Source organism: Patiria miniata, unplaced genomic scaffold (assembly GCF_015706575.1).
Source record: "Patiria miniata isolate m_02_andy unplaced genomic scaffold, ASM1570657v1 HiC_scaffold_7, whole genome shotgun sequence".
In the NCBI taxonomy this organism is placed as follows: Eukaryota; Metazoa; Echinodermata; class Asteroidea; order Valvatida; family Asterinidae; genus Patiria; species Patiria miniata.
The window spans coordinates 10,465,016-10,479,003 of record NW_024037074.1 but is presented as its reverse complement, the minus strand read 5'-3'; the positions used below and the strand labels follow the sequence as shown (position 1 = coordinate 10,479,003).

At 37.3% G+C, this 13,988-nt stretch overlaps 2 protein-coding genes across 2 annotated transcripts; one reads left to right on the top strand and one right to left on the bottom strand.

Annotated features, from left to right (window-relative positions):
* Positions 1-320: 320 nt before the first annotated feature.
* LOC119746510 lies at positions 321-6,069 on the bottom strand. Its single transcript, XM_038223487.1, has 7 exons — positions 5,876-6,069; positions 4,458-4,582; positions 3,673-3,737; positions 3,042-3,079; positions 2,799-2,878; positions 2,322-2,384; positions 321-1,836 (listed from the first exon to the last, which is right to left on the bottom strand). Exons 1-7 carry the CDS (start codon positions 5,967-5,969, stop codon positions 1,732-1,734), a joined length of 570 nt encoding a protein of 189 aa, XP_038079415.1. The 5' UTR covers positions 5,970-6,069; the 3' UTR covers positions 321-1,731.
* Positions 6,059-13,076, top strand: LOC119746509 (dynein assembly factor 3, axonemal-like). Its single transcript, XM_038223486.1, has 10 exons — positions 6,059-6,244; positions 8,225-8,340; positions 8,604-8,791; positions 9,315-9,461; positions 9,784-10,000; positions 10,626-10,748; positions 11,009-11,264; positions 11,657-11,771; positions 12,209-12,365; positions 12,694-13,076. The coding sequence occupies exons 1-10, from the start codon at positions 6,178-6,180 to the stop codon at positions 12,757-12,759; spliced, it is 1,452 nt and encodes a 483-aa protein (XP_038079414.1). The 5' UTR covers positions 6,059-6,177; the 3' UTR covers positions 12,760-13,076.
* Positions 13,077-13,988: the final 912 nt, after the last annotated feature.

The following is a 13,988-nucleotide window of genomic DNA, read 5'->3' as shown; positions in this document are numbered from 1 at the left end:
CAGCTGCTACTTTGGTTAGAAAAAGGCCACTTTTAGTGTGCAAAAAGGCCAACATTTTATTGGTGATACTCTGGTGTATCCAGGAGGAACAAGGGCGAATTAAGGGGCTTATACTACATCGGTTGGGTACGGGCAAGCACGCTCCCCTCCAGAAGTAAGGCCCGTAACATCGGCCTTGAGACAGTTCAGAAATTTGTGCACAATTAATTTAAGTGCAAGTTTGCTTTCTGATGCGTGGGAGGGGATGATGACATTTCTTCCAGATTCATTTTATTTGTCTTATAAAATAAAACCACGAGAATAAACATAACTACCGATTATCCGGTTTCACAACCTTTATTTCTCTCGCACTCATGGTTATGTTCTACAAGGTATATATGCTTACATGTACAGAATTACATCGTCATATATTGCACTTTAGTGGGTTAAGAATGACACTAACTTAGTGCTGAATAGAAAGCCAAACAAAATGTATGATCATATAAACCAGACAGATTTTAACACTTCCTACACATGTATCTGCACAAAATTAAAATCCATGGGAGATTTGAGACAAGTGTTGTAATCTGAAAGAGAATCTACAAAAACAAAAAGAATTCTAATACACGTATCCTTTCAACATACACTGATACAAAAATATGGGAAACCATCCTTTGAACAAGACCTTAAAAAGATCAACCCAAGTTGAAATTTGCTGCCAAATTTAAATTGTAGAAATCTTTGCACTGTTAATGGCTTAGATTAAATTAAACTCTGAATATTTTTGTCAGTGAATTATAGTACCGGTACCTATAAATATGTTTAAGTGGCTTCATCTAATAGTCATTTACAATGTATCTACATTTAATAATCAGGTGTAAACAATTTACCAATATGTACATGTTTCACTTTGGTCTTTTCAATCTTCATGATTGACAGAAGTGCACTACTAACATGTGCTGTAACTTTTCTTTTTATAAATAATATATATCAGATTGTGTACAATATTTTTTTACATAACAGTTCAAGGTAGGCCCACATGCTTAATAAAAATGACAATATTGTTGGGATGGTGAAACTTGCAAACCCTTCTACAAATGGATCAGTCTTCTTTTAATGAATGCTCATTCAAGCACGAAAACATATACAGTCTATAATCACTTTTGGGATAGCTCATAATAATGCTATACAATTGATAAATTTTTTCTTGAAAATCATTCTAAGCCTTTACTTTAGACAGGACAGTTGAGGCGTATTGTTGAACATGATTGAGAGTTTGTATATAAAATTGTGACCCTGCTGTATTTCATAAGCAACGAATACATAACCATTTTGTTCGAATCTTCAAAAAGACTATCAAATTCACAATGCTGAGAAAGCACATTTGTAAAGGAGTCATTCACATTAGTTCGGTCTCAAGTCACTAAAGGATGAACAATGACGAAGAAACGCCTTTGTTGGAGTTACTTCAATAGTTTTTCCACTGACTTGAGACTGGGCACCTTTTGATTGACTTGTGTCAACTTGATAACAAGTTGATGAGACTGCCGTTGTTATGCTCCAGCTATGGCAATGGTCCTAACTATTGTTCGGACAGTCAGTCCCAAACAAAAAGTTGGGAATTCCTGACTATAGTTTGGATGATCAAAACTGTTGTTGGGACCGTCCCAACTTTATTTGGGACGATGCCACAGTTGGGGGTAACACCGTCGATAGCCAGCTCGAAGAGCGCCCTCTATCATCCCATCTCTCTCACCACAACGGATGCTTCTTGAACATCCCCTTCCACTTGTGGCCTTCTGCGTCCTGCATCCTCTTGTTCAGGAACCTCATCTTCTCATTCAGCTCTTCCATTTCCTGGGGGAAATAACAATATTTATGTTTTCATGCTGTGGTCTATTTTCTAAATTTTACCCTCTGAATTAAAATGCACCAAAGGTCTATCCCTTTCTTCAAATGTGGTCCATGTTTTACTGAATTTTCAATGCATGCTTTAACCAATTTGCACCTGTTCTACATTGTATTACATTGTGTTTACTCACTAAAGAATTAATAAAACCATAGAGTGCTCGGGCGGTTTCAGGCGCTACAGTGAGCAATAGTCAGGGCAATTTCGGTACAGTACAGTGACTAAAGGGTTAAATAAATTATCAGTTTTGCTTTATAATAGTAAACTCCCTTTCTAAGCAGAACTCAGCGGGGAACCAGTCACAACCAGTATACACATTTCACAACATTTTAACTGGTAACCTGCTGTAGCTTGGAGAACTGTTAATGTGCTAAGCATACAATGTATTTCTGTGCTTAAGCTTAAGCTGCATTACATTAGCCCCGAGTCCTACCTGCGTGATTTTATCCTCTCGTCGATTTCTAAGCTCGGGAACTGTTTGCTCCAGCTGCTGTATCTGTAACAGGAATGGGAGGCAAAATTGTAAATCTACAAGCTTCTAAATAAATATGAATACTTTTAATTGATCAACATTAGGTTTTGCCCTTCACCGACATATAAACACTGTATACTCAGTTGTATTACCTCCCGAGGGAAAGTTGGAAAAAACAACTCGGGTGGGATTCGAACCCATGACCTCCTGCTTTCCAGTGCAGACGTCTTACCACTCGACCAACGAGCTTGCGTGATTGGTTGGCTGGTTCAATCAAATCTGATGTACAATATTTTAATTGATATTTGTAAATTGTGTTTTGGTGTGATACTCCTTATTTTTGTATATTGACCGATACAAAATCAGTGAATGTCCAAAACAAGTGAGAAGTGCAAATTCCTTTCGTCTAAGACGTTTAAGAACATGGAACATACTTACCCTTCGCATGATTTTCTGTAACCTGACTTTTGTTACTTCACTGAAGCCGTTTAATTTGACTGTTCTTGGCAGTGGTTTGACTGTGAACAGGGGGAAAAATGTAAAGATGATCACACAAAACCCCACAAAACAGTGTGTCTTTGTTCAAATTTAATGATAATGAGTAAAAGAACTGTTTTCCCTAAAACTTGTTCATCTTGAGGATTCCAAGTTTGGTAATTTTGAGAAGTCAAGAATACTCACCATGTTGGTATCGTTGTACAACCTCCAATGTATATGGCCTGCCAAAAAGCGACAAAAATCATTATTAAAATTCAGATGTATAAAATAATTTCTTTTCCAAAATACAAAATGAAAAGAGTAAGGTTTTTCTTCTTTGTGGACTACAAGTCCACAAAGAAAAAAAAGGTAACCTTACATAAGGCCAAAAAAAAAAAAATATTCGGTCTCTGGTCAGACCAAATTTCCGGAATTGACGCGGCCACGCGGCTTTTTTTTTTTTTTTTTTGCTTTTTTTCTTTTTTTCTTCAAGCTTGGATTGTACAGACAAGGTGGGTACTATTTTGCTTTTTTGGTGTCCTCATGTACATTGGTGTCCTCCATAATTTGCCTTGGTGCTTTCGATCATTTGCCTTGGTGCAATTTCCCATTCCTTGGTGCTCTTTGGTAAAAAAAATTGAGGAGGTGCGGAAATAGAGGGCGCTGTTGGAGCTACCGCGGAACATTTTGGAAAAAAAAAAGATCGACGCGCATGATTAAAATCGACGCGCGCGCTGACCAGAGACCGACTTATTTTTTTTTTGGCCTTACATAAAAGCAGCATACTTAAAAGAAACAAAATAATTTAGTCATTTTTATTTTGAGATATACTTACATAAATTTAGAATTGGAAGTCACATGACTGTTGATGGGTATGAGAGAACCTCTGCTGTTCCGTAACTGAAAATAAAAAGCCATCAACTTTTTATCAGAGCTTTCAATATCAACAAAACTACGTTAAAACTATTCGAAATTGTACATAGGTAATTGTCCAGACAGGGCTCTGGAGTGCTCTGAAACGTGCAAAACTAAATCAGGCCCACTTTACTCTCACTTTAGCCAGCAAATTTCTCCAAAAATTCCACTTGGCAAAGAAAAAGGTCTTCAGTATTTCACCAACTAAGTTTGCAGACTCAATTCAATTTGTATAGGAGACTTTTCTTCAATATTTTGCACATGAGAGGGAAGTCAAGTGATTTCAAAATGAGGCTATAAAGACTAGACTGGTACATGTCCAACCACTGTCCAACTATTTGGAAAGACTGACCTCTTCATTCAGTATCATTTATAGTCTGGTGGCTGACTATGGAGAAATGTGTGTTAATAGAGACTAGTTCCCGGTTCATGCCATATGTTTCTTAAATTCTTTGAGCATGGTTGATTGATGCAGTACTGAAGCGGTGTTGGACCGGTTGTTTCAGGTGTCAGTCTATTTTCTTGTATTGCATGTTTTCAATACCTTAAGTTTTGGGACTCTCATACACAGTATTGAGAGTCCCAAATTGTTTGACTAGGTGATGGCCATCAATGTATTGAAAACAGAAAAGTGAGATTTATACATGAATATGCTTTACTTGAATGACATCTACAGACGTTCTGATCCTAAAGAGCCCTACCCACCTTCAGAACAAGGGTGTCTTCTTTGATCTGCAGTTTGTTTCTGATAGCGCGCTGGACCTCTGTACAGCAGACATTCTGGGGTAGTAGGATGGGTGTTGCTGCTTGTCTCTCAAAAGATGGTGTACCTGAATTAAGAAAACATACAGGAACATGGATCATTCAATTAAAACATGTAAGGGGGAGGGGTTGCGAAGGAAAACAATGTTAAAGAAAGGAGCTAGGTTTCAATTCTACACTTTAGTTAAAGGGAAAATACAACATTTGCAAACATCAAAAGATAAAACTACCAAATCATTTTGAAATACCTTGCTGGACTGTTAGTGAATGACAGTGTAAAGCATCCTGTAAAATCATGGCACCTGGTATACTGTCATTTTCAAGAAAAGTGGTATTTTTGTATCAATTTCCAACGCTGATCGGCCGACCAGCGTTGGAAACGACTGGCTTTTTTTCACATACTGGCCCCAGTTGACCATCGCACTTGTTTGTAATCGATTACACTTCTATGAACGGGTACAAGCCAGCTAGACTGGTTCCCTGACCTTACAATTCCCCAATGTATGTAAACTGCTCTGTTTCTTCCTAAATGGAGTCAGGGAGCCAGACTTCAGGAAAATGATTGTTTTTCTTGGTTTTTATAGCATTTTCGAACCCAAAACCTCAAAAAAGTCAGTGTAACTATATTTGCTATATTTTTCCAACCCCCCAATTCCATCCATTTCTGAAAATTACAGCAAAAGCAAATGATGTATATTCCCTTTAAGGGAAGGATGAAGTATCCTGACACCACTTTTTAAACCCCAAAAAATTCCATGATTTGGGACTGCAATGGAAGTAAGTTTTTAAAACTTTTTGCGTCATCCCTGCTTATTCCACTATATGGGGACTCTCTATGTTTAATTTTTAATTTACAGTTCAAGATAATATTTTGTTATTAAATCTTAAGTACCGTACTAATCTGTATCATTATTATGTGGAAATTGGGAATAAATTTAATCAAATAAAACAAAAATGATGGTCAGTCATTGCAAATAATTGCTGTAATTTAATGAAAACAACACATGAATTTCATTTGGGAAAATAAATGTAGCAACTAATTTTAAGACAACCATGAGTGACAAACAATGTTCAATGTCATGTTGTGTGTGAATATTATAATACTACATTCTTCCCAAGTTCAATCACATTCCAACTTCATGATGATGTAGGCTCCCTATGCATGTACATGTACATGTTAATCAGTGTTTATTACAATCACAGATCAGTCAACCCTTTTTCAGGAATAAAATATGGTCTTTATTCCGTATCAAATAAAGAACAAATATGGATTTTCGAAATACCTAAAACCCTAAAACACCCCTAAAGATATCACAGATATTACAGAAATTGTTTATAAAACGGAATAAGTCACTGCTTACCACCTAAATCGATTCGATTTACGACGACCCAAATCTTCACTCCGTGGTTGACATCCATCTTGCAGTGTACAAATGGCATGTTTATGTTGTGCATGCTGTCATGCAACAGCCGTTGAAAATTCCAGAGCGAAAACAAATCCCGTCAACAATAACATTACAGTACGTACGATTTAGTAGTACAAATAACATGTAAACTGCGTGTGCGCGCGGGGTTGTTTACGGTTACTAACTTATTTATTTTCACTAAATTTCAGTAACAGAAGTGTCATTTTTCGGTCAATTATTTCAGGTTGCATTGAAGGATGACGGATGCATTTGGTGCAATAACCTGGTGGGGATTCAGTCCCGCACTAGATCTCCAAGACAAAGGTAAAGTTGGAAATGTTCTGCCTGTAGGCTCTATGGAATTTTGTGTGCAAAATTTAGTCAGTGCGAGGCACAACATTTATATTCACGCGGTGCCTAGCTGGAGTTACCCAGCCCTGAGTTTTATCATTGGGTTGTCTATTATTAGGGCTGGAGCGAATTTTTCTCGTAACTTGTAGTATAGGCAAATTTTTTTGGAAAATGTTCAATTTTGTCCCCGTTACACACTAATTGCAACTGCAACTCACCCCAAACTTGCCTGGAATAACCATTACACAGGTCCTTGAAGTAAAAAACGATCCACGATGAAGATTTAGCCTACAATTGCAGTGAAAACAGGAGGAATAACCGCTAACTTGACAACCTTGCTGGATTGGCCAGGACCGCAATTGGTTTGTGCACAAAAAAAATTGTGTACAATGAATGGCGGTCGATTAACAGGCAACTACTCGTTTTTGCCGGCTGCGCTGGCTGTTGGCGCATGACGTCACGCGGAAGCGTAACACCCGATGACTGTTTCATGCACTATTGGTTGCGGTTCCAGTACCAAAGCTGTGATGCGAGTGGTAAACCTTATATTAGTGCATGAAACAGTCATCGGGTGTTACGCTTCCGCGTGACGTCATGCGCCAACAGCCAGCGCAGCCGGCAAAAACGAGTAGTTGACAGCGATCGCTCTCTGTGCCTGTTAATCGACCGCCATTCATTGTACACAATTTTTTTTGTGCACAAACCAATTGCGGTCCTGGCCAATCCAGCAAGGTTGTCAAGTTAGCGGTTATTCCTCCTGTTTTCACTGCAATTGTAGGCTGAATCTTCATCGTGGATCGTTTTTTAATTCAAGGACCTGTGTAATGGTTATTCCAGGCAAGTTTGGGGTGAGTTGCAGTTGCAATTAGTGTGTAATGGGGACAAAATTGAACATTTTCCAAAAAATTTTGCCTATACTACAAGTTACGAGAAAAAATCGCTCCAGCCCTAATAGACAACCCAATGATAAAACTCAGGGCTGGGTAACTCCAGCTACGCGGTGCCGTGGTTTGTCTAGTATGGTTACGGTAGCCGTAACGCAATTTTCAACTGCTATCATTAGGCCAAAAAAAAAAGTCTCCGGTTTCTGGTATGGAGCTTGCCCAAAAAGTGGTGCGGCGACGCGGCTTTTTTTTTTTTTTTTACCTGACTTTTTTGCTTCAAATGTCAGCTGATGACTGCAAATGGTGCCCGACTAAACTTAGTGAAAATATATGGGAGTCCAGAGAGGCCACATAAAGCTTATTCTCGATCATAACCCCATCTAAAAACACGTTAAAATTGTGCAGCAGCAGGATTCCAGTCAAACCAGTGAGTTTGGCGGTTTTGAGACATCATCTTTCATTGAAAAAAAAACTTTGTCATTTTGCCGACGCGCATGGCTATGGCGACGCGCGTGCATACCAGAAACCGGAGACTTTTTTTTTTTGGCCTTACGGAACCGTCTCGTCTCCCTGACGTAACTCTATGGTATTCAACGTCAGGATCTTTGGCATTTGTTGGAACCAGACAATGGAATCATTCATTCACCGAATGGTTCTCGGACATTATTTCCCTTTAAAAAAAAAAAAAAAAAATCATGCAAAGCCATGGATTTACGAAGAAGAAAATTATTGAAAATTGGTATTGGCAGTAGCTATTCTCTAGCCCTAAAATATTGCCACGCACTGAAGTAGTCGGCACAGAGTCTACTCCAGTGGCAGTGTGTGGCCAGAGAATAGGGCTAGCTATTCTCATTACTTTAAATTTGCTGTATTCTACATGTACATGTATAGCATTGACGTATATTTATTTATCGTGGAATTTACATTGATTTTATTGATCCACTTTCCAGTCATTAAAATTAAAATTAAAGTCGTCCCCATTTTTGTTACACTCACATGTCCCTGCTTGAAATGCTCTTGAAATTTACTGTTATTACAATTTATACAAATTTCTGTTTTGGATCACCAGTCAGAGATGTTGAGACTTCCTCAGATCTGAACATCCTGATGATAGGAGCTGGAGACTGCAGACATATGCTCAAGACTATTGCATTATCACATCGGCACAAGAAGAAACAAATCAATGTAAGCATGTTGGATAGTTTGCCTTAACAGGAATTGTCAGTCTGTACATGTACTTGTACATGTATGTATTCAGGGGTGTCACTGTGAAATCTCAGCTTTAAAGCTGATTTCAGCCTTTTGTGTTTTGAATTTCAGCTTTTTTTGAGCTTTTCCCTCACTTGCTGTGTACAAAAGTATAGGATATTTCCAAAGTTGAGCTTTTTGTACACCATTTTTGGCATTTTTCATCACTCAAATTTTTTTTTTTCCCATCTCCTCCGTAGTTTTATGTCATTGAGAGCAACTTGGAACTCCTTGGCCGGCACTTACTCCTGACAAACCTAGCCCTGGAATCACCCAAGCTGATGGGTCTGCAGGAGAAGACAGAGTTGTTCCTAGAGGTCTTTGGCAACTCCTTAGTGAGACAACAAACCAGGGACTACATCGTCAGCAAGGCAAAAGACTTCATCAGGTTTGTATGATTTGTCACTAGTTTCATGAAGAGATGAGCATTCTAATTATTATAAAATTTTGCAATACAGTATTTTTTCTCAAGTCAACATGCCTGTCTTTGTACAAATCATATTTTTTTTACATGCATTATGTCACCAAATTATTGTCCTTTCAGAACACTTATTATTACCCCTGGTCATCAGGCTAATCAACTTTTCCTTCAAAGCTGCATCTTTTTTGAGTGGACTTTTCCAATGTCCATTAATTAAAATAATTACAGTAAATTCAACGTTAGTTTAACAATTATAGTTTGTGGTAATTTATTATCTCGTGACGCTTGTACTACTATAGCAGAAGTTATGGAGCTTAATTGTGATTTATTACATTTTTTTTACAAAGCTTTACCCAATATCTTCATCATAATCCTTAAATTGATGAGTTCTTTGTCTCCCTCTGTCGTCCATGCTTAAAATTTAAATGAAACCCTTCATCAAAAGCATTTATGTCGGAAGTATTTATGCTGATCTTTGTGGTGTCTCCAGAATGGTGACTGACTCTGACTACTTGGCTCAGAGGCTCCCAGCATTTGATTTCTCCTTGTTGAAGTTTAAAGAACGAGATCAGCTAGAGGCAATCTTCAAGTTTTGGAGAGGCAGCGACGACAGAGTTTTTGATATCTCCAAGTGCTGGTGAGTTGCTGTGTATAGTTTTTACAAGCATAAAGATGTTAAAACATGAATGTTTGAAGCACTCATTTCTCCAAAATCAATGTTGGGAATACGTCCATGATTAGAACGTTTGGAGTTTTTTAATGGCATTTCCAATTTTGTATTTCAATCAAGAGTTTAGTGTACCATGACAGATTCAATTTTGTACAATTGTTCAAATGCCACAAAACGTTTTCTATGTGTTTGTTTTCAATTATGTAAAGTCAATACCTATAAAGAAGAAGTTCAATTTAGTGGAACTGTTGGTACCACAAATCGTTTTCTCTGCTTTTGATCATTTCAGGGACAACAGGTTAAGACGTTACCTATCGACCCGTTATGACTCCCGCGTGGGGGCCTATGACTGGGACTACAACATGAAGTTATTGGACCGCGGTGCTGGCATCATCCATAAGAAAGAATACAGTTACTGGAGAGAGACTGGGTCCGCGTTCAGCGTGAGAGAAGGAACCTACGACGTGCCCAACAAGACACTCGCATCGGGACTTATTGTCAAGACTGTTAGTTTGAAAATAAGCTGACTATTCCCATGGACTAACTTAAAACGTTTAAATTCTTGAGAAATTTATTTAAAACAAGCCGTAAAGTTGTCAGAAAGTTTTACAGTGTAAAGCCTCAAATCTCATTAAATGTTTTTGTAGTTAATTTTGTTTATGTGTTTTTGTCCCAGTGAAGGTTGTCAAATTATATAGTCCTAAAATTATCGCAATTGATCCATTTGAAGAATTGATAAAATTTGATATACCTACTGGCCAGCTAAATCTCTTTGAATGTGTATAAGGTTTTAATATCGTAAACTGTGTGTATATTGGAGGGTCAAGGAAAAGCTTTATAAATTATAATGATGGAGGGCACTTTCATTTAAAAACAATCACTTAATATTATCGTCGGAAATTTACATAGGAAGACGGCAAAGACTGTGAATTTAAGAGGTACATGTTGTTGTTGTCCCTTCCCAAACATGTGTTTGCTTTGTAAATACATGTAAAGGTGCTGAACAATTATGCTAATAGCAACTCTAGTTCAATTGACTGAACTCAAAATATCGAGTGTATGTTCCTCACAGTGTTATGTTCGTTGTTATTTCATAATGAAGACATACTTGAATTCTTTTTTTATTTTTAGACCAGTGGTAACGTCCCACAGCGAGGCTACTGGGGTGACATTGTCAGCAGTCCCTACCTAGCCTTTGGTATTGAGTCTGAGGAAGCCAGTCTGACAAAGAAGACTAATGACAAGTACACAAAGGTCAGACTGCTGTTTCATGTCTGCCTCTATTTTTTATATCAATAAGATATGAATGCTGAAAATTGTTGGTTTCATAGGAAAGTTGCATTTGCTAAAAATTATTTTGTTATTCTTTAACATGGTGAAATTTATGGTCAGATCTTGGACATTGCCATTTACCATTTGAAATGTCCGAAACAAATGGGCAGCTTTTTCCCCAAGCAGGTTTTGTGCCTAATTTCGTTCTCTAGCTAGTTACCAGTTTTGTCTTATCTTTCTAGTCGGCACAAGACATCTCGGAACACAACATCTTGGCCATGCTCCACGAGCTGACGACGGGTGAAAAATATGTTCTTCCCAAACCAAGCAAAGACACAGAGACAAAAGAAAAGAAAAATTCCGAAGGGGCAACACTTGAAGAAATAACGGAAGAAGAGGAGGAAGAAGTAGAAGATAAGAAGGAAGATAAAAGTAATGAGCAAAAGAAGAAACAAGTTGAAGAAAATGGAAACAAGGATCAACAGAATAAAGAATATGGTAAGCCGCTGAATGAAGGAGTTACCAAATTAACATTGCATAATACATGTAATAATAAACATTGTAGAAGTGTATGAAATGTTATGCTAGGTGTACATGTTTCTGAGGTAAAATGTCAATATTGTCTTTGATTCTTATTATCAGCATTTCATAATTTCAAGTTATCTTGAACAGTCCTTTTATATTCTAGGTATTTATTTAACGTTTCTTTTCTTTGAGTAACTTGCTTGTTTTTACTAAATCAAACAAATTGACTGGGCAAAATATTTTGCAGCACATTTCATAAAAATATATGTCGGTGAAAAGCAAAAACCACTTATTGAATTTTCAATACATTTGTTCTCGAATTGATAGTTTTTGCTTGAATCCATTCCCTTGCTTTCCTTTGACAGAAAATATCCCGATAGAAAATGTCAAGATTTACTTTCTTCCGATCGGATCAGCACATGAAATACACAAAAAGGGCAAATACAAGGGGTTGTTCAACATGGTCTACCTTTCCAATGGGTGAGAAATATTTATAGGAATTTATCACTACATGTACATGCAATCTTGGATTTTTTTTAAATATCGACTTCTCTTATCCTTTAAACATGGCAATATGTTGCAGTCAATTTCCTTATTGCATTTTTGCATTCGCCGATGACATAATTTATAAGCACTGTTTCAAAGTCTTTAATTCGAAGCTCATTGTGAGCAGATTTAATTGGTGGCTAGCTGACCCTTGTAAGCTTGGTGGTTGATTGGTAAGACGTCAGCACTTGTAAGCAAGTGGTCATGGGTTCAAATCCCATCAACCTTGTGAAATTTTGTCGCAACCATTTGGGCAACAGTACGTATACCGTGTATCTAGATTAATTTCAGGGAAAGGAAAATCCATTTTTTGAAAGTTTTCGACTGATGAATTACCTGACCAATATTTGCAAATTTGTGTATATTTTCAGCATGGTGCACTACCTGACCGAGGACTTGAAGACAGTCTTTGCAGACCAATCCACAATCATTACAGAGACGGCGCGGTTCATGTTGGAACTCAAAACAGAACAGTGCCAAGAATTCCTGAGTAAAGTAACAGGAATGGCACGAGCTGTCGGCTGCCAGGTGGGTACATTTTTGTTTCTAATACAACTCCCAGTCATCTGATTGGTTGGTTGTTGGTCACATGTCATTGAATTATCCATCCCAACCCATGTGGAAAGGAACATTCCATCTGTCACCTCATGAAATTATTCTTACCATTGCATTCGTAAACATTCATTATTTGTATACAGCTGTCTAGAGAACGGGTGCAATTCATACCCACTACATATGAAAAATTGACTATTCCTTTCATGAACTTGTCACTAGTGAAGCTTGCTACTACAGTTGTACTTTCATATCTCAATTTCTTTCAAGTTAAGAGTTACGTTTTCCTTTTTTTCTACCACAGATCACATCCACGAGTGATGCCCTCAAAGACTCCTTCCTGCGCTTCAGATTCGAGAGAAAAACGTGACAAGATAACCTGATATAATTATTTCCAATTTGTTTAAATGTTTGAGAGGTTTTCAATATTCCTTATTTGTGCACTACGTTATTTTACATGTACTTTCAAGTGTGTTTACACGCCAGGATTCTATGAAGAACCACCGAGAACATATTCCTGAAAAGCTCATGTAGCTTTTCTGAGTACGTGTATAATTGAGAAAAAAAAAACAAGATTGACTGAAAAGAATGCAAACTATACTTCGAGAAACACTTCTGGTTTAGACTGTGTTTAAAAATGTGATTTGTAACCAATTAAAGGGCAGGTGACGCTCACTTTCAGTAAAATAAAAAAAATGAAACCCTTGCCTGAAATGTTACGGGATGTTTTTGTGTGTTCCTATAATCCTAGGACAAACGTCAGTGGAGTTCAATATATCCCCCTTATTATACGAATGGGTTTGATAAAAACAAAATATGTTTATAATGTGCCTTATTTGCATAAATTGCATCCGTCCTGTATAACAGCTTTGTCTGTTTCGTTTTTTTATCTGTACTTATAGATTTATGTGGCATTTGGGAATAAATACAAGCTGAAGCAAAGTTAAATCTTTCCTTGTCATTTATTGTGCTAGTACTGCGTGTACTAATTCCCACATTGGAACGATAACACGTGACAGTTATGTCATCAACACAAAACTTAGTACATGTAGTTTTTTTAAAGACATTTTGGCACTTGTATAGCAGAATCGTGTATCAACTAATTGTATCGTCGTATTCACTGCCGCAAGGTTTTCTGGAATGATCGATCGGAAACTTATAGCACTGAAATTTTTCAATTACAAAGTCTAATCTAATATTAACTAAACCAACGTGTTTAAATATCAACCAACAGATTTTCGGTGAACCCGAAAAGGATATTACAACCGGATACAGTTACATGTATTTAAATTTTCTGCGCAACCTCAATGGCAGAAATGCCAACTTGTGACGTCATAATATTCTTTTTCTGACGAATGAGTGGCTGTCTTTAATCGTTAACTTTTTTTATCTACGAAAAACTAACCTTTATACAACGAGCATTGTTTATGTTTCTGCCAAATACATCGGTTTCTTCTCGCCGCAAGAAAAAAAAACTGACTATAGTTATAGGCCCTACATGTACTTCTAATTAAATTTGAACGAAGATAATTGAAACGGGATTGAATCTCCTGCACAATGTATTCCTAATAAGTTACGTATCTGGCAATTTTCGTCATT

Bases quoted from the DNA above. Each gene is read 5' to 3' on its own strand.
- LOC119746509 (XM_038223486.1), top strand. From the start codon at position 6,178: ATGACGGATGCATTTGGTGCAATAACCTGGTGGGGATTCAGTCCCGCA. The intron at 6,245-8,224 runs GTAAAGTTGGAA...TTGGATCACCAG, and splicing joins ACTAGATCTCCAAGACAAAG to TCAGAGATGTTGAGACTTCC. The intron at 11,265-11,656 runs GTAAGCCGCTGA...TTCCTTTGACAG, and splicing joins TCAACAGAATAAAGAATATG to AAAATATCCCGATAGAAAAT.
- LOC119746510 (XM_038223487.1), bottom strand. From the start codon at position 5,969: ATGCACAACATAAACATGCCATTTGTACACTGCAAGATGGATGTCAAC. The intron at 4,583-5,875 runs GTAAGCAGTGAC...TTCTTAATTCAG, and splicing joins AAATCGAATCGATTTAGGTG to GTACACCATCTTTTGAGAGA. The intron at 2,385-2,798 runs GTAAGTATGTTC...TTCCTGTTACAG, and splicing joins TACAGAAAATCATGCGAAGG to ATACAGCAGCTGGAGCAAAC.